The sequence below is a fragment of the Lutra lutra genome, chromosome 10 (assembly GCF_902655055.1).
Source record: "Lutra lutra chromosome 10, mLutLut1.2, whole genome shotgun sequence".
NCBI lineage: Eukaryota > Metazoa > Chordata > Mammalia > Carnivora > Mustelidae > Lutra > Lutra lutra.
In genome coordinates this window covers 102,388,742-102,411,492 of record NC_062287.1, presented here as the reverse complement: position 1 = coordinate 102,411,492, position 22,751 = coordinate 102,388,742, and the positions used below count along the sequence as shown (strand labels likewise).

The window sequence follows — 22,751 nt, the reverse complement described above, 5'->3', positions numbered from 1 at the left end:
ACCTCATCTACATCATATTTTATTATGATATCACATATATATCATTTGCTGTGTTCTATGATGACTAATAGCTCTCCTGAGGTTAGCAACAGCTTAAAATTCCTGCTTATGTGTAGCTGGTCTCATAGATCCAGAGACAAATAATATGGATAATAGATGATACTGATAGATGATACTGATGATGATGATAATGATCATGGTCATGATGATAAATAGAGCAGAATAGGAAGAGATATAAATTGGGTATGTACACACACGTGTGCACACACACACACACACACATATACAAATAGCCTTATTTACTGCTAAGAAAATGAGGAGTTGAGAAGTCATGTGTCTTCTTAAAATTCTACACCTAGGATGAGATAGTTAAGATATAGATAGACACCTGTCTAACTGATCCTAATGCCTGTAGCTTTAATCACTGTATTGTCAGATTTTCTAGGTGAACAGGTAATAATGGAGTAGGTTGTAGGGAAATAATAGTGAAAAATATGTAAGGGTCTTAGTGGCTTCCTGATGATCTTTCTGGAAAGGAAGAAAGTGTCATTTCACCAGGTTTGGTTAGCTATCCCCTCAGTGACAAAACACACAGTAAATAGGACTTATTTAGCACCTACCCAATCAGAGTACCATCTATCACAGGGTTTTCTTAACCTCTTAAGAAAAGCAGCGTGGAATTTCAGAAATATTCCTCTGCACTTTCTTGATTACAGTGTTTTTCCCTGACTCCTGTACTTGTGCCAATATTCAGCAATAGTGTTCAAACAACCAAATAGGAGCTCAAAAACTCACAGAAGATGTAGACACCCCACTGCTTCTGCATCAATTACAGCTTTCACTGCAAGTGTAGATTGAATCTAGAAACTTACCTTGCTTTTGAAAAGAAAGGAAAGACAGTGCTGAATTGTGAGTCTGCAATCAGAAATTCAGCCCTGGAAGAATGTAATGTCAGAGAAATTCTGTCTCATGTTCTGGTCGAGACATTCTGAGTTCCCTGAAGCATGAAGATACAGAGAAAGGATCATTAATATAGGGCTTCCTAAGAAACCTATATTTAAGTGGTGCATCTACCATGGATTTTTTTGAAGTACTCAGAATATGATTTACCTCCTACTGATCTCAGTTTCCTTATTGATGATAAGGATATAATAAAATTATCTGTACCACAGACTTTCTAGAATTGTATTTGCGACAAGCAAATAAGGGCAGATGTAAGCCCTTAGTAAGGGCTTAACTTTTCAACATGAGTGAGTTTAATTTTTATTTCAGTATGTCTTCCTGCCTGTCATTGAAGACTCACTGCAAATACCCAGTTTGGACAGAAGCTGGTGTCTACAACAAGGTTAGCTTTTAGTAGAATAAATGAACAAATGGGCTCTGCTCAGCGTCTGATTCTTTTAAATAATGTCATACAGAATCATGATGGGATTTCAGCTCCTAATGAACAAGAACAAGGAGAAAATTGTACAGGAATGGAACTCTCTGGGGATACTGAACCCCCATGAGGGCAATCACTTCCTTTCATTGTACTTACATATGGAAGAAACAATTAAGCTGTGTGTAGAGACATAATTTGTTATGTTGTGTAGCACATACATATATTTGCACCCTAGTTCTCATTTCTTTCCCATCCCCCACTTAAAAAATTAACATGATGTGTATATGGACCACATCTTCCTTACCCATTCATCCGTTGAAGGGCATCTTGGTTCTTTCCACAGTTTTGTGACCGTGGCCATTGCTGCTATAAACATTGGGGTACAGATGGCCCTTCTTTTCACTATATCTGTATCTTTGGGGTAAATACCCAGTAGTGCAATTGCAGGGTCATAGGGAAGCTCTATTTTTAATTTCTTGAGGAATCTCCACACTGTTCTCCAAAGAGGCTGCACCAACTTGATTTCCCACCAACAGTGTAAGAGGGTTCCCCTTTCTCCACATCCCCTCCAACACATGTTGTTTCCTCTCTTGCTAATTTTGGCCATTCTAACTGGTGTAAGGTGATATCTCAATGTGGTTTTAAATTGAATCTCCCTGATGGCTAGTGATGATGAACATTTTTTCATGTGTCTGATAGCCATTTGTATGTCTTCATTGGAGAAGTGTCTGTTCATATCTTCTGCCCATTTTTTGATATGATTGCCTGTTTTGTGTGTGTTGAGTTTGAGGAGTTCTTTATAGATCCTGGATATCAATCTTTTGTCTGTACTGTCATTTGCAGATATCTTCACCTATTCCGTGGGTTACCTCTTTGTTTTGTTGACTGTTTCCTTTGCTGTGCAGAAGCTTTTGATTTTGATGAAGTCCCAAAAGTTTATTTTGGCTTTTGTTTCCTTGGCCTTTGGAGACATATCTTGAAAGACGTGGCTGTAGCTGATATCGAAGAGATTACTGCCTATGTTCTCCTCTAGGATTCTGATGGATCCCTGTCTCACGTTGAGGTCTTTTATCCATTTTGAGTTTATCTTTGTGTACGGTGTAAGAGAATGGTCGAGTTTCATTCTTCTACATATAGCTGCCCAGTTTTCCCAGCACCATTTATTGAAGAGACTGTCTTTTTACCAATCTATATTTTTTCCTGTTTTGTCAAAGATTAACTGACCATAGAGGTGAGGGTCCATATCTGGACTCTCTACTCTGTTCCACTGGTCTATGTGTCTGTTTTTATGCCAGTACCATGCTGTCTTGGTGATCACAGCTTTGTAGTAAAGCTTGAAATCAGGTAACGTGATGCCCCCAGTTTTATTTTTGTTTTTCAACATTTCCTTAGCGATTTGGGGTCTCTTCTGGTTCCATACAAATTTTTGGATTATTTGTTCCAGCTCTTTGAAGAATACCAGTGGAATTTTGATCAGAATGGCATTAAAAGTATAGATTGCTCTAGGCAGTATAGACATTTTAACAATGTTTATTCTTCCGATCCAAGAGCATGGAATGGTCTTCCATCTTTTTGTGTCTTCTTCAATTTCTTTCATGAGTGTTCTGTAGTTCCTCGAGAACAGATCCTTTACCTCTTTGGTTAGGTTTATTCCCAGGTATCTTATGGTTCTTGGTGCTATAGTAAATGGAATTGATTCTCTAATTTCCCTTTCTGTATTTTCACTGTTAGTGTATAAGAAAGCCACTGATTTCTGTACATTGACTTTGTATCCTGCCACGTTACTGAATTGCTGTATGAGTTCTAGTAGTTTGGGGGTGGAGTCTTTTGGGTTTTCCATATAAAGAATCATGTCATCTGCAAAGAGAGAGAGTTTGACTTCTTCATTGCCAATTTGGATACCTTTTATTTCTCTTTGTTGTCTGATTGCTGTTGCTAGGACTTCTAATACTATGTTGAACAGGAGTGGTGAGAATGGGCACCCTTGTCGTGTTCCTGATCTCAACGGGAAGGCTGCAAGCTTTTTCCCATTGAGGATGATATTTGCTTAGGGTTTTTCATAGATAGATTTGATGAAGTTCAGGAAAGTTCCCTCTATCCCTATACTTTGAAGCGTTTTAATCAGGAACGGATGCTGGATTTTGTCAAATGCTTTTTCTGCATCAATTGAGAGGACAATGTTGGATTTTGTCAAATGCTTTTTCTGCATCAATTGAGAGGACCATGTGGTTCTTCTCTCTTTTCTTATTAATTTGTTCTATCACATTGATTGATTTGCGAATGTTGAACCATCCTTGTAGCCCAGGAATGAATCCCACCTGGTCATGGTGGAGAATCTTTTTAATGTGCTGTTGGATCCTGTTTGCTAAGATCTTGTTGAGAATCTTAGCATCCATATTCATCAGTGATATTGGTCTGGAATTCTCCTTTTAGGTAGGAATGCAAGTTGGTGCAGCCTCTTTGGAGAACAGTGTGGAGATTCCTCAAGAAATTAAAAATAGAGCTTCCCTATGACCCTGCAATTACACTACTGGGTATTTACCCCAAAGATACAGATGTAGTGAAAAGAAGGGCCATCTGTACCCCAATGTTTATAGCAGCAATGGCCACGGTCACAAAACTGTGGAAAGAACCAAGATGCCCTTCAACGATGAATGGGTAAGGAAGATGTGGTCCATATACACTCTGGAGTATTATGCCTCCATCAGAAAGGATGAATACCCAACTTTTGTAGCAACATGGACAGGACTGGAAGAGATTATGCTGAGTGAAATAAGTCAAGCAGAGAGAGTCAATTATCATATGGTTTCACTTATTTGTGGAGCATAACAAATAGCATGGAGGACATGGGGAGTTAGAGAGGAGAAGGGAGTTGGAGGAAATTGGAATGGGAGGTGAACAATGAGAGACTATGGACTCTGAAAAACAATCTGAAGGGTTGAAGAGGTGGGGGGGTGGGGTGTTGGGGGAACCAGGTGGTGGGTATTAGAGTGGGTACGGATTGCATGGAGCACTGGGTGTGGTACATAACCAATAAATACTATTATGCTGAAAATAAATTTAAAAAATGATTAAAAAAAAAAACTCCTCAAAGCTGTCAAGGTCGATATAAATAGGCACAGACAGAGAACTTGTCATAGACCAAGAGATTAAAGAAGTATGACAACTAAATACAAGAAGAGTAAAAGGATACTATTAATGAATTCTGAATAAAGAAGTTTAGAAAATACTGTGGTGACAATCTTGGTTTCCTAATTTTACAGATGTCCCAGCTAATATAAGATTACATTGTAGGGGAAACCAAGCAAGAGTTGTATTAGTTGTCTATGGTTGCTGTTACAAATGAACAGAAACTTGGAAGCTTAAATAAGACGTATTCAATCTTTCATATATTCATTCATTCACTCATTCATTCATTCAGAAACCAGAAGTCCAAAAACAGTTTTCCTGGACAGAAGTCAGTGTGTCAGAAGGACCATCCTCCCTCCATAGGATCTAAGGAGAAATACATTTCTTGCATCACAATCTTCTGGTGGCTGCTATTATCCATGATTTGTGGTCACATCACTTCAATCTGTTTTCAAAGTCACACTGTCTACTCCTTTTTTACCTGTGGTCACATCTCTTGGACTCCCTCTTAAAAATATACATAGGATTTCTTTGATGGTCCTTGAAGAAAATCTGGGATAAAATCCTAAAATTAATCACATCTGCATAGTTGTTTTAGGCCATATAAGGTAATCTTGGAAGGTCCCAGAAAACAGGATGCAGATCTCTTTGCAGGTCATTATTCAGACTGCCTCAGGGACATTAAATATTCTGCACCATTTTGAAAATTTTCTATAACTCTCAAATATTTCTCAAATGAAGTAATTATTTAAAATAATAATTTATAATGTTTGCAATAGGAAAAACATCACCATAAAAATAAAAATGAATATTTGTGTTATTCTACACTGCCCCCAAATAGTAGCATAAAAATATTAGCATAGTCAAACACAATCTTACAAATACTGAAATATTAAAGACTCCTATTATCTAGAGAAGACAAATTAAATGAGGGTACACATTTATGTGGGTAGGTTTTGTATATAGTGCTCTCTGAGGATCAAAATTAAAAGCATAAAGCTTATGTATTATACTACCATATTGAATGTGCATTATCTTTGTTATTGACAGATATTGCCATGATTACATTCTTCAGACATATTCAGAATAATTTCAGTTCATAATATTTCATGTGTATGAAGAAACTTTCAAATATAATCAGATACTAACCCTTAAATAATCTCATATTTGATGTCTTTTTATGATTTACTAACTAGTATTTATTTAATGTGTTATTTGCCATCTAATGAGGCATCAATGCTAAGTAAAAATTATGAGATTGTTTTAGATGACTCATTTGATTATGGGATCCAAGAAATCCTTGTGTCTGAATTTTGGACTGCAAGCACTGAATGAGAATGTAGATAAAAATGTTTCAACAAAGCAGAAAAATCAGCAAATCAGCTATGCTTCTTGAAATGCAGTATATATCTATCTAAAAGGTTTATATTAAAAAATAAATAAATATGATGATGAGCAGTGGGTATTACATGCAACTAATGAGTCACTGAACACTACATCTAAACTAATGATGCACTATATGTTGGCTAATTGAATTTAAATTAAAAAAATTTTAAACAATGAAAAAATAAGAAAATAAATAAAAGGTTTATGTTGTGTATAATATGCAATAATTATCAATAGTTTAAAGATTCAACATACTGATTCAGTTGTACTCAAAGCTTAATTACTTTATTTATTCATTTGTTGAGAATCTACTATGAAACAGACAATTTAGGTAATAAGGATTATGCTGTGAACAAAATATGTAAGTCACTGCTTTCACAGAGTTTAAATTCTAGTTGGGGGACATGGGTCATAAGCAAGAAAACAAATAAATATACAAAATATGAGTTTTTTAAGGACATGAAGAATAACAGAGTGAAAGAACCGTGTACACAGTGTACATGGTGAGTAAAAGGGGATTATTTTATAAAGGTGGTCAGGAAAGCACTCTGTAATAGAGTAACATTTAAGCAATGACCTTAATGGAGTAAGGGAACATTCTACACAGAGAAAAGCAAGTACAAATGTCCTAATCAGGAACATGACTAAAGTTGTCAGATTGTGAAGAAATAGGAAGAAAATCATGTGAATGAAGTAGGGTAAAAGAATGAAGAGGTAACAAAAAATAATTTAAATCAACAAAAGAAACATGAAATACCAGCCTTAATCATTTCAAAGAATTTCCAGAGCCAAAATGTACATTACTGGTTTTCACTGAGTTTTAAGTAGTGTGAGAATTGGGGTGCCTAGGTGGCTCAGTGGGTTAAGCCTCTGCCTTTGGCTCAGGTCATGATCTCAGGGTCCTGGAATCAAGTCCCGCATTGGACTCTGTGCACAGTGAGGAGCTTGCTTCCCCCTCTCTCTCTGCCTGGCTTTCTGCCTATTTGTGATCTCTCTCTGTGTCAGATAAATAAATAAAATCTTTAAAACAAAAGTAGTATGAGAATTGGTAATAATATCTGAAGAAATTAAAAAATACTTTTAGTCTTCTTCCATCTTCTCATACTCTGGCTGTTTTTTTTACCTTTTGAAAAGTGTAATATGAGCATGTTAGTTTATGTAATGACTCAGTTAAAACAGAAATATTAATTCACTTAAGATGCTATATGTATGCATCTCCTAATAAAATGAACTCCCCAAAATCAGATCCTTTCATTGAATAGTATATTATTTTCATTCTGAAGTGAAAAAAGTTAGGACTCTTAGAATTCAACTAAAGAGGTGAAAAATACTGAACATTGATTTCTATTTTAATACATGAATTAAATATTTAAATTATTATTATTATTATTATTAAAAACTAACAACATTCCATTTAATTCTGGGAAATTTCCTACTCCAGTGTGTACATATCCTCATGGGCACATGCATGCACTTCTGTTCATAGTCTCATCTGTGTCCCTATTTTATGTGTCTTTGCATTGATGTGGCAGAAAAAAATGCATGTAGAAAAGGGAATAAAACCCATATCCTGAATAAACTTTTTGATAATTAAGCCTCAAGACATCTTAGCCATTCTTGTTCAGGGTTATATTTCTAAACATAATTGCTTTTTTTTCAGGACAAGAGACTTTTGAATAAGTTAGGATTACCACATCAGGAGCTTAATTTCACCATGCTTTTATTGTAACTAGATTAGTGTACATTGTATAATGTTAAAATCACAATCCCAGAGATAATTTTGACTCTAAAACAGTCCTCATGAATGCATTCTTGACCTCCTTGTTCCTCATGCTGTAGACCACAGGGTTCAGCATGGGAATGACCATAGTGTAGAACACAGATGCCATTTTGTCTGTGTCCATGGAATGTCTGGAGCTGGGCTGTACATACATGAAGATGACTGTCCCATAGAAGATGGACACAGCAGTGAGGTGGGAGGCACAGGTAGATATAGCCTTCTGATATCCTGAAGATGAGTGCATCTTCAGGATGGTGATAAATATGAATATGTAGGATACAAAGATAACCAGGAGAGCAAAAATGATGTTGAAAGTGGTTGCATAAACAAGAGCCAGCTCACTGACATGTCTATCAGAACAAGAAAGAACAATGACTGCGGGGATATCACAGAAAAAGTGATGGATTACATTGTTCATACAGAAAGAGAGACTAAATGTGTCTCCAATTTGAATAGAGGCATTCAGGAAACCACAGACATAGCAGCCTATGGCCAAACGAGCACACACACCTGCCATCATGGTGGTGGTGTAATGGAGGGGTTTGCACACTGCTGCATAGTGGTCATAGGCCATTGAGGCCAAGAGATAATTTTCCACAGTGGCAAAGGCTGCAAAAAAGAACATCTGAGCAGCACAGGCATTGTAGGAGATGACCTGGTCTCCTATAAGTAATCCAACCATGACAGTGGGAATGATGGCTGTAGAGTAACAAAGGTCCACCAGAGACAGATTACTGAGGAAAAAATACATGGGCATGTGGAGATGGGAGTCCAACACAATCAACATGGTAATCCCCAAATTCCCAACCAGAGTGATGAGGTAGATGAGGGTGAAGATTATGAAGAGGGGAAGCTGCAGTTTTGGGTCATTGGTTAGTCCCAGCAGGATGAACTGTGTCACTTCTATCTTGTTATCCATCAATGTTGAGAAACACTAATGCTACAAGAAGAAAGAAATGGCTGATAAACAAAAAAACTTACAGTGGAAAGTGTACATATAGTATTTTGAGATCCTCCAGATAAAACATTAGCTTGACAACAAAAGTTAATGCACTAATTACATGTAGATTTACAAACTGTAAATAGAGACCTTCTTCTCAATTCTAAAATTTTATAGATTTGTAAACTGAGATGTAGAAAATTAACTAACTTGATCAAGATGGCTTGTCCAGAAGGAATACAGCTCACTTTTCCCAAGCCTGGTAAAGCAGATACTTGCATGTTGCTGACTTGCCAGGAACTGCCATAGACACTGTAGGTGTACAGACAGTCCCCAACTTACGATGATTTGACTTAATGATATTTCAACTTGACAATGGTTCAAAAGTGATACACATACAGTAGAAGCCATACCTCAGATTTTGAATATAGATCTTTTTCTAGGCTAGCAATAATCAATATAATCCTCTCTTTTGATGCTGAGCAGGGGCAGTGAGTCACAGCTCCAGGTCAGCCAGGGTCATGAGGGTCAACAACTGATACCTTTACAACCATCCTGCACCAGCTCAGCCATACTGTGTCACTTTCAGTACTGTATTCAACAAATTCCTGAGATATTCAATGCGTCATTATCAAGTAGGCTTTGTGTGAGATGATTTTTTTCCCAACTATACACTAATGTTAAGAGCTGGAAGCATGGTTACGGTAAGAGAGGCTAAACTATGATGTTCAGTAGGTCAGATGTAGTAAATGAATTTTCATCTTATGATATTTCAGTGTTCAGTGGGTTTCTAGGGACATAACCCCATTGTAAGTACAAGAAGATCTGTACACTCATCACATCCTCTCAAGAACATTATGAGTTTGACAACACACACAAAACAGACAATCATATAAAAAATGGGCAGAAGATATAAACAGACACTTCTCCAGTGAAGACATACAAATGGTTATCAGACACATGAAAAAATGTTCATCATCACTAGCCATCAGGGAGATTCAAATTAAAACCACATTGAGATACCACCTTACACCCTTCAATGGACGAAAGGATAAGGAAGATGTGGTCCATATACACTCTGGAGTATTATGCCTCCATCACTTATTTGTGGAGCATAAAAAATAGCATGGAGGACAAGGGGAGATGGAGAGGAGAAGGGAGTTGAGGAAATTGGAAGGGGAGGTGAACCATGAGAGACTATGGACTCTGAAAAACAATCTGAGGGTTTTGAAGGGGCGGGGGGTGGGAGGTTGAGGGAACCAGGTGGTGGGTATTGGAGAGGGCACGGATTGCATGGGGCACTGGGTGTGGTGCAAAAACAATGAATACTGTTATGCTGAAAAGAAATAAAAAATTAAAAAAAAAGAACATTATGAGTTTGATTTGTTATTATATTCATTTAAATTATGATGCACAGGGGCGCCTGGGTGGCTCAGTGGGTTAAGCCTCTGCCTTCGGCTCAGGTCATGATCTCGGGGTCCTGGGATCGAGTCCCGTGTCGGGCTCTCTGCTCAGCGGAGAACCTGCTTCCTCCTCTATCTCTCTCTCTGCCTGCCTCTCTGCCTACTTGTGATCTCTCTCTGTGAAATAAATAAATAAAAATCTTTAAAAAAATATGATGCACAGAGGGGTGCCCGGCTGGCTCAGTCAATAGAGCCTGCAACCCTTGCTCTTGGGATTGTGAGTTCTAGCCCCACACTGGGTGTAGAGGTTACTTAAAAACTTTTTTTTTAAAGATTCTATTTATTTATTTGATAGACAGAGATCACAAGTAGGCAGAGCAGCAGGCAGAGAGAGAGAGCAGAAAGCCCAATGCGGGGCTCAATCCCAGGACCCAGAGATCATGACCTGAGCTGAAGGCAGAGCTTTAACCCACTGAGCCACCCAGGCACCCCTTAAAACCTTTAACAAAAAAAGCTGGAAGGGAAATAAACTATGATGCACAGAGGTTGAATAATTTTTTATATTTCAAGTGAGTATTAATTGGAAGCTATGCTCAAGGTCAAAGCCAACCTTTGAGCCCACACTGAGTGGTTCCTATGGTGACAGTTTAAACTGTATTTGAATCAAATTGAATTAAACTGTGCACAATCATTCATTGTTTCCATTGGTGCAAATTCATTGTTTGAGGTTTCCCAGTGAAGTATCCAAGAGATACATGCATAGTAGATATGGTGGGATAGTGGAACAATAGGGGCAGGACAGCCAGCAGAGCAATCTGTGGGGAAGACACAGAATAGGGTGTAGAACTTATGTTCCAGGATGAGGTGCATAGAAGCCCTACTACCATTTAATAATGAGGAGCCATGAGTCTTAAGCTACGTATCTGAACCTCCTATTTCCATCTGCAGAAAAAAAAAAAGGCAGTAACTAGACATACGATATAGCAGTATATAGCAATATAGTTATGAGAATTAAATAAGGTAATGCTTAAAAACAATAAAATCTGGGTGATTAGCACAGTTTAATGAACTATAATATTATTGTTAGGATGGGATGATTATCTTTACATTGCTCTGGGAAAAGTGGGTGGCACCCTCTAGGGCTTCAGGTGTGTGCGTGTGATGTATGAAACCTTGAAGAGTCTCTTCAATTTGCCTTTCTCACACAGAAGGGCCTCAGAGGTTTTCTGTGATCTCCAGGATTTCTCTGTCTGTTTTCACTTGACCCATGTAGTCAGCTGCCCCAACAGGTCCATGCAAGCCTTCTTTTGCTTAAAACCTTCCTTGAAATCTATTTTTGCCCTTGCTTCCCTTGCCTTTGGTGATGTTCCTAGGAAGATGTTACTGCGGCTGACGTCGAAGAGGTTGCTGCCTGTGTTCTCCTCGAGGATTTTGATGGATTCCTTTCTCACATTGAGATCCTTCATCCATTTTGAGTCTATTTTCGTGTGTGGTGTAAGGAAATGATCCAATTTCATTTTTCTGCATGTGGCTGTCCAATTTTCCCAACACCATTTATTGAAGAGGCTGTCTTTGTTCCATTGGACATTCTTTCCTGCTTTGTCGAAGAGGAGTTGACCATAGAGTTGAAGGTCCATTTCTGGGCTCTCTATTCTGTTCCATTGATCTATGTGTCTGTTTTTGTGCCAGTACCATGCTGTCTTGATGATGACAGCTTTGTAATAGAGCTTGAAGTCCGGAATTGTGATGCCACCAACTTTGGCCTTCTTTTTCAATATTCCTTTGGCTATTCGAAGTCTTTTCTGGTTCCATATAAATTTTAGGATTATTTGTTCCATTTCTTTGAAAAAAATGGATGGTACTTTGATAGGAATTGCATTAAATGTGTAGATTGCTTTAGGTAGCATAGACATTTTCACAATATTTATTCTTCCAATCCAGGAGCATGGAACATTTTTCCATTTCTTTGTGTCTTCCTCAATTTCTTTCATGAGTACTTTATAGTTTTCTGAGTATAGATTCTTAGTCTCTTTGGTTAGGTTTATTCCTAGGTATCTTATAGTTTTGGGTGCAATTGTAAATGGGATGGACTCCTTAATTTCTCTTTCTTCTGTCTTGTTGTTGGTGTAGAGAAATGCAACTGATTTCTGTGCATTGATTTTATATCCTGACACTTTACTGAATTCCTGTACAAGTTCTAGCAGTTTTGGAGTGGAGTCTTTTGGGTTTTCCACATATAGTATCATATCATCTGCAAAGAGTGATAGTTTGACTTCTTCTTTGCCGATTTGGATGCCTTTAATTTCCTTTTGTTGTCTGATTGCTGAGGCTAGGACTTCTAGTACTATGTTGAATAGCAGTGGTGATAACAGACATCCCTGCCGTGTTCCTGACCTTAGCGGAAAAGCTTTCAGTTTTTCTCCATTGAGAATGATATTTGCGGTGGGTTTTTCATAGATGGCTTTGATAATATTGAGGTATGTGCCATCTATCCCTACACTTTGAAGAGTTTTGATCAGGAAGGGATGCTGTACTTTGTCAAATGCTTTTTCAGCATCTATGAAGAGTATCATATGGTTCTTGAACTATGGAAAGAACCTAGATGTCCATCTACAGACGAATGGATAAAGAAGATGTGGTATATATACACAATGGAATACTATGCAGCCATCAAAAGAAATGAAATCTTGCCATTTGCGACGATGTGGATGGAACTAGAGGGTATCATGCTTAGCGAAATAAGTCAATCGGAGAAAGACAACTATCATATGATCTCCCTGATATGAGGGAGAGGAGATGCAACATGGGGGGTTGAGGGGGTAGGAGAAGAGTAAATGAAACAAGATGGGATTGGGAGGGAGACAAACCGTAAGTGACTCTTAATCTCACAAAACAAACTGAGGGTTGATTGGGGGAGGGGGTTGGGAGAGGGGGGTGGGGTTATGGATATTGGGGAGGGTATGTGCTATGGTGAGTGCTGTGAAGTGTGTAAACCTGGCGATTCGCAGACCTGTACTCCTGGGGATAAAAATATATGTTTATAAAGCTGTAAAAAAAAAAAAAAGAAAGGATGAATACCCAAGTTTTGTAGCAACATGGACGGGACTGGAAGAGATGATGCTGAGTGAAATAAGTCAAGCAGAGAGAGTCAATTATCATATGGTTTCACTTATTTGTGGAGCATAACAAATAGCATGGAGGACAAGGGGAGATGGAGAGGAGAAGGGAGTTGAGGGAAATTGGAAGGGGAGGTGAACCATGAGAGACTATGGACTCTGAAAAACGATCTGAGAATTTTGAAGGGGTGGGGGTGGGAGGTTGGGGGCACCAGGTGGTGGGTATTGTAGAGGGCACGGATTGCATGGAGCACTGGATGTGGTGCAAAAATAATGAATACTGTTATGCTGAAAAAATAAAAAAACTAAAAAAAAAAAAAAAAACGATAAATCTGCATTAAATGACCTAATCCAAACTGAGACAGTCAAAAAAACAAACAAACAAACAAACAAAAAAAACAAAACAAAACAAAAAAAACCTTCCTTGAAATCTATACATTAGTTTGGACAATAGTCCTCCCCTGGATAACTCATTCTTTCTCTCATGACTGCCATCTCACAGCAGAATCAGAGATCAAGGGCTCTTTTCCTGTCTTTGGCTGTTCTGTTCCTGTCTGTGGGCTCTCTTCAGCCTGCAGATCTGTTTTGGTGGCAAGCACCATGTAATAAAATATTTCATTTTATGTATTACTTGTCATTTCTTCTGATTTTTGTCAGTTTATAATTAAGTATAATTTCTGTACATTAGTATCCACAATCCCAGTGGATAATTATAAGATTTTGTCAAATTTATGTCCAATAAGCCCCATCACCTAAGAAACTTTATGCAAACCTCTTCTGACAAACCCATTCTCCCACCCACTGACTGTCCCTGACAACCAATACATTGTTTTGCCCAAATAAATTTGCCTTTCCAACAGTGTCCTTAAGTGTGATCCTAGAATATGTACTCTGAGTCTATAATCTTTCATTTATCATTTAAGGCCTGTCCATATTGTTTCCTGTGTCAGAGTGGAATATTTTTCCTACAGAATAGTATTTCAGTGTATGGTCATTACCAATTGTTTATCCTGTTCTCAATTGAAGAACATTTGTGTCGGTTCCAGCATTTGGTGATTACAAATAAAGCTGATCTAAACATTTGTTTAAAGTTATTTGTTTGTCTGCTTTCAATAAAAAATCTTATTTTTTCAATAAAAAAATCTTATTTTTTAAATTTAAATTAATTTAAATAAATTTTTAAAAAATGTTTTACGATAAATTTTTTTTAATTTTATTTTTTATAAACATATATTTTTATCCCCAGGGGTACAGGTCTGTGAATCACCAGGTTTACACACTTCACAGCACTCACCATAGCACATACCCTCCCCAATATCCATAACCCCACCCCCCCTCTCCCAACCCCCCTCCCACCATCAACCCTCAGTTTGTTTTGTGAGATTAAGAGTCACTTATGGTTTCCCTCTCGGGAGATATAAAAGCCCTTTCTGGAGAAATAAAAGAACTAAAATCTAACCAAGTTGAAATCAAAAAAGCTATTAATGAGGTGCAATAAAAAATGGAGGCTCTCACTGCTAGGATAAATGAGGCAGAAGAAAGAATTAGCGATATAGAAGACCAAATGACAGAGAATAAAGAAGCTGAGCAAAAGAGGGACAAACAGCTACTGGACCACGAGGGGAGAATTCGAGAGATAAGTGACACCATAAGACGAAACAACATTAGAATAATTGGGATTCCAGAAGAAGAGGAAACGGAGAGGGGAGCAGAAGGTATATTGGAGAGAATTATTGGAGAGAATTTCCCCAATATGGCAAAGGGAACAAGCATCAAAATCCAGGAGGTTCAGAGAACCCCCCTCAAAATCAATAAGAATAGGTCCACACCCCATCACCTAATACGATAAAAAATTTATTGAAGTACGTTTAGTGCACAATGTTACATTAGCTTCCGACATAGAACATAGTGATTTGACAACTCTACACATTATGCTCTACTGACCACTAATGTAGCTACCATGTGTCATGCAATGCCACTACAATACCATTGACTACATTCCTTGTGCAGTAGTTTTCATCCTTGTAACTTACTCATTCCATAACTGGACGCCTGTACCTCCTATTCTCCTTCACTCATTTTGCCCATTGCCACACAAGTCTCCCCTCTGGCAACCACCAGTTTGTTCTCTGTACTTATGGGTCTGTTTCAGTTTTTCATTTGTATGTAACCTCTTCAGTGAACCGTGTTTACTTTTGGGCCCTTATTCCCAAGGTGATAGCTGGGTTCTCACAGAACATAAAGTTATCTCCTGAGGTGGATGTGTTCCTTGCATGTTCGTCTTTGTGGCATTTGCCAGTGTAGAGTGTTTCTTGTTAGTGTCATGGCTTATGATCAGCATGCAGTTGTGTAAGCCTTACATTACACCACCATTCTGACCACCAATGTGTGTTCTCAAATGGTGGTAGGCTGCTATGTCTGGGGCTTTCTTGAATTTGCCATTCATACTGAATTCACCTTCTGCCATTCCAGTGTGGTTCATCACTATTTCTGTGATATTCCCCCAAATCTGTCTCTTTCCTGCTCTTATGTCTACATAAAGGAGGTTGTGCTCTTTATCTTTGTAGATTTCAATATCTGTTTTGCTCTTATAGCTGTCTTGACCTCCTATCTGTCTATCTTCATTGCCATCCTAAGTATGTGTTCAACACAGGGACAGTTACTCTGCTGATTTCACATGGCTCACTCATGAGGTTGCATATCTTCTGCATGGTCCACTGGGCTGAAAGGTTCAAGATAGACTTACATGTCTAACTGTTGACTCAGGTTACTCTCTACCTTTCTAAGGTCTTTCATCCTCCAGAGGATGAACCAGATTTCTCACATAATATTTTCAGTACATAATATTTCTTACAAATTATTTTCTTACATAATATTTTCAGAAAGTACAATTGAACAGTTTCATGAAGTCTAGACTCTTAACTCTCACAATATTTTTTTCTGCCACATTATAGCAATCCATGATGTCAAAGGGCTGGTGCAGATTCAAGTACGAATCAAGAATGGAGAATGACTCCACCTCTTGAGGAAGAAAGCTGCAAAGAATTTGTACCCATAGTTAATCTAGCACAATTAGAAATCAGTTTAAACCACTGTAACTAAGAAATCTGAAATATAGTGGCTAAAATAAGACAGCAATTTACTCATATAGTGGAAGTTAATGCACTTCTGTAAGAACTATCTATATAGCTGGTATGTCTTGGTCATTCTGGTGACAGGTTCAGTTCACAAAGTCTCTCCCTACCATCTCCTGCAGTGTTAAAAGTCTGTCCTCATCATAACTATTCTATCTGGAGGAGAGGATAGAGAGATAAGTGAAGGATAAATAATTTCTTTTCAAGAAAGTGACACAACAGCTGCATGCATTACTTCTGAGTACATTCCATTGGCAAAAATTCATTAATAATGCCACAAAAAACGATCAGATAAACCAACTTCAAAATTTTATCTCTAGCTGAAAGGCAATGTGCTTAACTGAAATCTCAATACTCTGGAAAAAGAAGTAATATTTTCTGAGGAAAGTCAGGATACTCCCACACAGTTAGTAACTGAATCTGAGCTTCTAAGACTTGGAACTTTCTCAATATGAGGTCAGAGAGATGAGTAGCCAGTAAAAGTAAGTGGCGTCCTAGAAACCAAATAATGAGAAATGCACTAAGAGGGAATGGATGTGTCAGAGCTGCTGGTAGGTTAAGAAATATCAAGCCTGGTGGTGGGTATTAAGGAGGGCATGTATTGTATGGAGCACTGGGTGTTGTACATAAACCATGAATCTTAGAACACTGTATCAAAAACTAATGATGTATTTTATTGTGACTAACATAACACAATAAAAAAAAAGAAAAGAAAATAAGTTAATTACTGTGCATGTTGGGGAAAAAAAAGAAATATCAAGACTAAAAACTGACAATAGGCCACAATGATAGGAAGTTGGTGGGTGAATTTGAGGGGTTCTATTTGGATGGTAGGGATACGAATCTCATTAAATGTATACCTTACAATCTAGTTCATGATTGTTCTTTGCTTTCTATAGTTCCTAAGTATTTTCCCAACATGCATTACTGATGGAGTAAATGTATGTTGTCTTTTCCCAGAGCAGCTGGGACTTTCCCAGAGCAGCAGTTGAGACTTTCAACTTTGAAAAGAGAAATAGAACCTAACAACACCATGGGAAGCCAAGGTTTTAGGAGATGACTGATAAGAGATGTTTTGACAACAGATGATGCTTCCTTCATGAACCTGAGCATCAGTTATAGCAAATGTCTACTTTGCAGCAATTCATTGTTCTTGGCTTCACTTCCCCTCCATTTTGTCTGAGTACAAGATTATTGTAACTAGTTCTTTGAAAGAATGAAGGAGGGGGAGTGGTCTATATCACCTTGGGGAAAAGCAGTATAGAGACAGGAAAAGAAGAGTCACAGGAGGTGGTGGGGTGCTTGAAGTGATGAACCAGTAAGACAAAGACAAGGATTTGGAATAGGAACCGTGAGACAAAAAGGAAAAAAAACACAATCCCTACTCAAAGACATCTCAAAACCATTTAGGAAGGTACTCAGTCTCCTGTAGCTAGTTGCTATTTAACCAGTTAAAGGAAAGAAGGCTAGAGGATTTGGGTTCTTTTGAGTTACAACTGAGAGTGAGATGGGCTCTTTGGAGAAAGCTGATCACTGGGTTGGGACAGGAACAGCACAGGAAGAGCCTGGAGTGTCTTGTAGTTCCAGAAAGTAAGGAGGAGCTCAGAAAACAAGAGGGTTGGGTATATCAAAAGGAAACAAGAGTAAAACTGAAAGTGCTCCCAGTTGCCAAAGATGGAACAATTTGAACAAGAAAGTAAATAACAGAGGACTACATTGTACCCCAAAGTACAAAGCAGATATATATAAATCCATGCTGATAAGAAATTAATTAAGTAAATAAATAAATCTTTCTTACAGAAAAATTCTAAATTATATGGAAGGAAAGGAACTGAGGATTGCTGGAGGGGAAGGGCGGGGAGGGAAGTGGTAACTGGGTGATAGGCATCAAGGAGGGCATGTGATATGATGAGCCCTGGGTGGTTTATGCAACTAAAGAATTATTGAGTATGATTAAGATTTTCTCTCTTTCTCTTTCTCTCTCTCTCTCTTCTTCTGCCCCTCCACCCAATACTCTCGCTCTCAAGAAAAATTCTGTCATTTTTATTTCACTTAAACTTTTTTCATCATCTTAAATTTTTCTTATTCAAGTATAATTAACACATAGTGTTGTATTAGTTTCAAGTGTACAATTTTATACATTTCTCAGTGTTCATAAAGGTAATGTACTCTTAATCCCCATTTTGGACCCTTGTAAATTTTTCAACTACAGAAATAAATAAAGTCAGACATAAATTTATATTCTAATATTTAAGTTGGTTATTTAAACATTTTTACTACATTCAACTCCTTGAACAAATTCCCCCCTTCTGTGTGTATGTGAACATATGGTATTCTTGCATATGCTTCTATTCATTGTGTGTGCCATGGTTTGCATGGAGGCTTGTATTGTCATATGGTAGAAAAAGTAATTAATATATAATTAATAAAGCTTACTGCAAGCAGGGCCCCCAAATTCTTAAGATTCCCCTTGGTCATCCTCCTTCAGATATCACATATTTGGACATATATTTTCTCTTCTAGGTTATAGATTTTTGAACAAGAAATGGTATCACTTCAGTAATTTAAGTCCAACATAAGCATTAAAATGATCATTGCATGTTAGACACCTGACAACAATGACAAAGGTTGTTGTGGATCCTATGACTTTAAGAGGTAAATCCTAGAGACAATTTTGCCTTCTCAACCACCTTCTTGAAAGCAGTTTTAACCTCCTTGTTTCTTAGGCTATAGACGAGGGGATTCAGCATGGGAATGACCATAGTGTAGAACACAGATGCGATTTTGTCTGAGTCCATTGAATGGCTGGAGGTGGGCTGGGAGTACATGAAAATTACTGTCCCATAGAAGATGGATACTGTAGTGAGGTGGGAGGTACAGGTAGATAAAGCCTTCTGATATCCCTTGGCTGAGTTTATCTTCAGGATGGTGATAAAAATGAACAGATAGGAAATCAAGATAATGAAGAGAGCAAACAAGATGTTGAAGCTTGCTACAACAACAAGAAACAGCTCGCTGATATGCCTATCAGAGCAAGAGAGAGCCATGACTGCTGGGACATCACAGAAAAAGTGATGGACCAGATTGGACATGCAGAAAGAGAGACTGAATGTGTCCCTAATATGAATGGAGGCATTCAGGAAACCATAGATGTAAGAGCCTATGGCCAGAGAAGCACACACACCTGTCGTCATGGTGGTGGTGTAATGGAGGGGTTTGCACACTGCTGCAAAACGATCATAAGCCATTGAAGCCAAGAGGAAATTTTCAACAGTGGCCAAGGCTACAAAAAAGAACATCTGAGCAGCACATGCATTGTAGGAGATGACTTTGTCTCCCACAAAGAACCCAGCCATCACTTTGGGAGTGACAGCTGTAGAATAACAAAAGTCCACCAGAGACAGATTACTGAGGAAAAAGTACATAGGAGTGTGGAGATGGGAGTCCAAGAGAATCAAAACAATCATCCCCATGTTACCAACCAGAGTGATGAGGTAAATGAGGGTGAACATGATAAAAAGAGGGATCTGCAGCTCTGGGGCATTGGTTAGTCCCAGCAGGATGAATTCAGTCACTTCTGTGTTGTTTTCCATAGGTGTTGGGGAATCACAGGAAGCACTGTAGGGATGAGAGATAAAGAAACAATAAAAAGAAAAGTATTTGAGGTGAAATTGAAAGAGATACATAGAAAAATGATGGACAGACGGATAGATAGATGTGCATGGTTTCACTATACCAAAAATTCTTACTTCATATTATTCATGTCTCAAGTGTGAGCTTGACACAAGATTTAATGCATAAATTACCTATACAGTTATACATTGCTAAAACTGAAGGATCTTCATGGATCATGTCCCACTTTCCACATTTTGTAAATTTGTAAACTGAAATATGGAAAAAAGAATGTCTTGATCAAGATGGCATGTCTATACCTTGGTTAATTGAATTTAAATTAAAAAAAAAAGTAAAAAGAAAAGATGGCATGTCTGGAATCAACTATATCTGTCATTTCAGTTCCATGGGTCATTAAATGTCTACATTTGTATGTTGCTCTAGACAGAAACTATGTTAGACATCATGCATACATTCATTCTTTTTTTTCCAAAACCCTATGAGTTTGACTGGTTATTACCCCCAGTTAATTTATGAAGCACAAAGATTAAGTCTTGTATTTATGTTTACAACATTATACTGCCAAGCCAAGTTTTGTACCCAAGAGCGTTTCTTCAGTCCATTTGTCTTAAGTATAATTGAATTTAGCTCAATTTACAGTTACTCATTGTCACCATTGTCCCAAAATCAGTGTTTAGAACCTTATACTTAGGTATCTGAGGCATATAAGCAGAGTAGATGTAGTGGGCTAACAGGAGCAGTAGGGCATAAACAACCAGCAGCGGCAATTCAGAGAGCAAGGCACAACATTCAGTGTAGAGCTTGGGCTCTGGGAAGAGGTGCTCATCAGCCCTATCATTGACTACTGAAGGGTCATTAATTCCTTGGTACCTGGACCTGATTTTCTCCATATACAAAATGAAGATTGTCATGATATTTACCTTAAGCTATTGTTGAAAGAAATAAAGAGATAATGCATTATAAACAATAACAATTGGTAGATGGTTAGCATGGCTGGATACATGTTAGCTGTAGTAGTATTCTTAGGATGGAATGATAGCTCTTATGTTTGTTTGAGAAAGGTGGGTGGGACACACAGGGATTTTGGAGGGAATCAGTTCTGAGGCCTTACAGCCTCTGTTTGATTTCCTTGTTTTCGTGCACTTGGTCCACTGATGATTTTGTCCTGTCCAGTGTTCCTCAGTCTGTCTGTCCCCTACCAGCTTAAGTGGCTGTTCTAGCCATTCCAAATAAGCCATTATTTTGCTTAATTTCTTTCTTAAAATCCATATTTTAGCATTAGAACATTTGGAATGTCCTTTCTGAAACTCATTCTTCCTCTCATTACTATCATCTCATAGTTGAATCACCAGGATCAAGGGCTGAAAGGTCCTGGTCTGTTGGCTGCCTTTAGCCTGCAAGTCTGTTTTGGTGGTGAGCTCCACATTAAAAATTTTTTTATGTGATATGTTCTAGTGTAGGAACAGTGTCTTAAATCTTTTTAATTTGAATCTGAAGCCTTTAGAAAGACATCTCTCCTCTGCTAATCCTTCTCTACCACTGTCCTCTTGATCCTGCCTCTTCCCTCTACAAGCCCAGGCTTTAAAGTCATTAGGGTTGTCAAGTTCTGACAGTTGTAACCACTCTTAGAATGTGGCATGTTCTACAAACAGTAAGAGCTATATGCATATATATTTTTCTCTATGCATGTCTGTACATATATATGTGTATATATATATATATGCGTATGTTTACATACATGTATAGAAGCACATCTCATTTCATTTAAATTCATGGTAATATTGTGAGGTAAGTAGAATTATTATTCCCACATTAATATTTAAGAGAACTAGGGATTTGAGGAGATATGTAAATCTCTACAATTATACAGCTCGGATAAAGAAGAGTCAAGATTCAAATTCAGCTGTGACCAAATCAAAAGCCTGTGCTTTTGTAACCTTATCATTGGCCTCTGTAGATGTGCTAGCAATAATAATAAGGGTGACATGATGCAGGAAATATTACAGTGGAGTATAGATCTGGTTAATTATAACACTTTTGTAGTTTATAGAATGGTTATTTCACTGTCTTCTATCTCTCTTAACCCCCAGTGAGAGGACAGAGATAGCAAATAAGATGAATTTAAAAGTTACCGAATAAGAGCATCACCTCTCCTTTTTGTTTGGCTGATCTTTTTAAAGACAGCAGCACGATGATGTTCCATAAGTATCACTAAACTCCCCATTGACAGAAGTTTTGATATTTAAATCCCAGCCTCAGCTCACTGCTTTAGAAATAACGTTCAAATCATCTATTTCTGTGCTAAAACAATTCATAGTAGGTAGAGCTGCCCCATGGATTTTGCATGAATTATATTTCTCACTGAAAATATATTTGCAACAACGTGGATGGAACTAGAGGGTATTATGCTAAGTGGAATAAGTTAGTTCAGAGAAAGGAATTCCATATGATTTCACTCATTGAGGAATTTAAGAAACAACAGACAAACATAGAGGAAGGGAAAGAAAAATAAAAATAAGATAAAAACGGAGAGGGAGGCAAACCATAAGAGACTCTTCACTCTAGGGAACAAACCGAGGGTTCCTGGAGGGGAGATGGGTGGTTGGATGGGGTAATGGATGATGGGCTTAAGGAGGGCATTTGACGGAATGAGCACTGGGTTTATATGCAACTGATGAACCAGTAAATTCTACCCTTGAAACTAATAATATACTATATGTTAACTGAATTGAATTTAAATAGAGAAATTATATATATATATATATATATATATATACACACACACACACACACACACACACATATATATGTGTGTGTGTGTGTGTGTGTGTATGTAACATCACTGACAC

The 22,751-nt window shown here is 37.8% G+C and overlaps 2 protein-coding genes and 1 pseudogene across 2 annotated transcripts; 1 reads left to right on the top strand and 2 right to left on the bottom strand.

The window, feature by feature from the left end:
• Positions 1-7,656: 7,656 nt before the first annotated feature.
• Positions 7,657-8,595, bottom strand: LOC125079025 (olfactory receptor 5B3-like). Its single transcript, XM_047692354.1, has one exon. The coding sequence runs from the start codon at positions 8,593-8,595 to the stop codon at positions 7,657-7,659; it is 939 nt and encodes a 312-aa protein (XP_047548310.1).
• A 240-nt stretch (positions 8,596-8,835) lies between these two features.
• Positions 8,836-15,806, top strand: LOC125079877 (olfactory receptor 1444-like; annotated as a pseudogene).
• Positions 15,807-18,917: 3,111 nt separating this feature from the next.
• Positions 18,918-19,862, bottom strand: LOC125079022 (olfactory receptor 5B3-like). The gene has a single exon (XM_047692350.1). The coding sequence runs from the start codon at positions 19,860-19,862 to the stop codon at positions 18,918-18,920; it is 945 nt and encodes a 314-aa protein (XP_047548306.1).
• Between the last annotated feature and the right edge of the window lie 2,889 nt (positions 19,863-22,751).

Bases quoted from the DNA above. Each gene is read 5' to 3' on its own strand.
- LOC125079025 (XM_047692354.1), bottom strand. From the start codon at position 8,595: ATGGATAACAAGATAGAAGTGACACAGTTCATCCTGCTGGGACTAACC.
- LOC125079022 (XM_047692350.1), bottom strand. From the start codon at position 19,862: ATGGAAAACAACACAGAAGTGACTGAATTCATCCTGCTGGGACTAACC.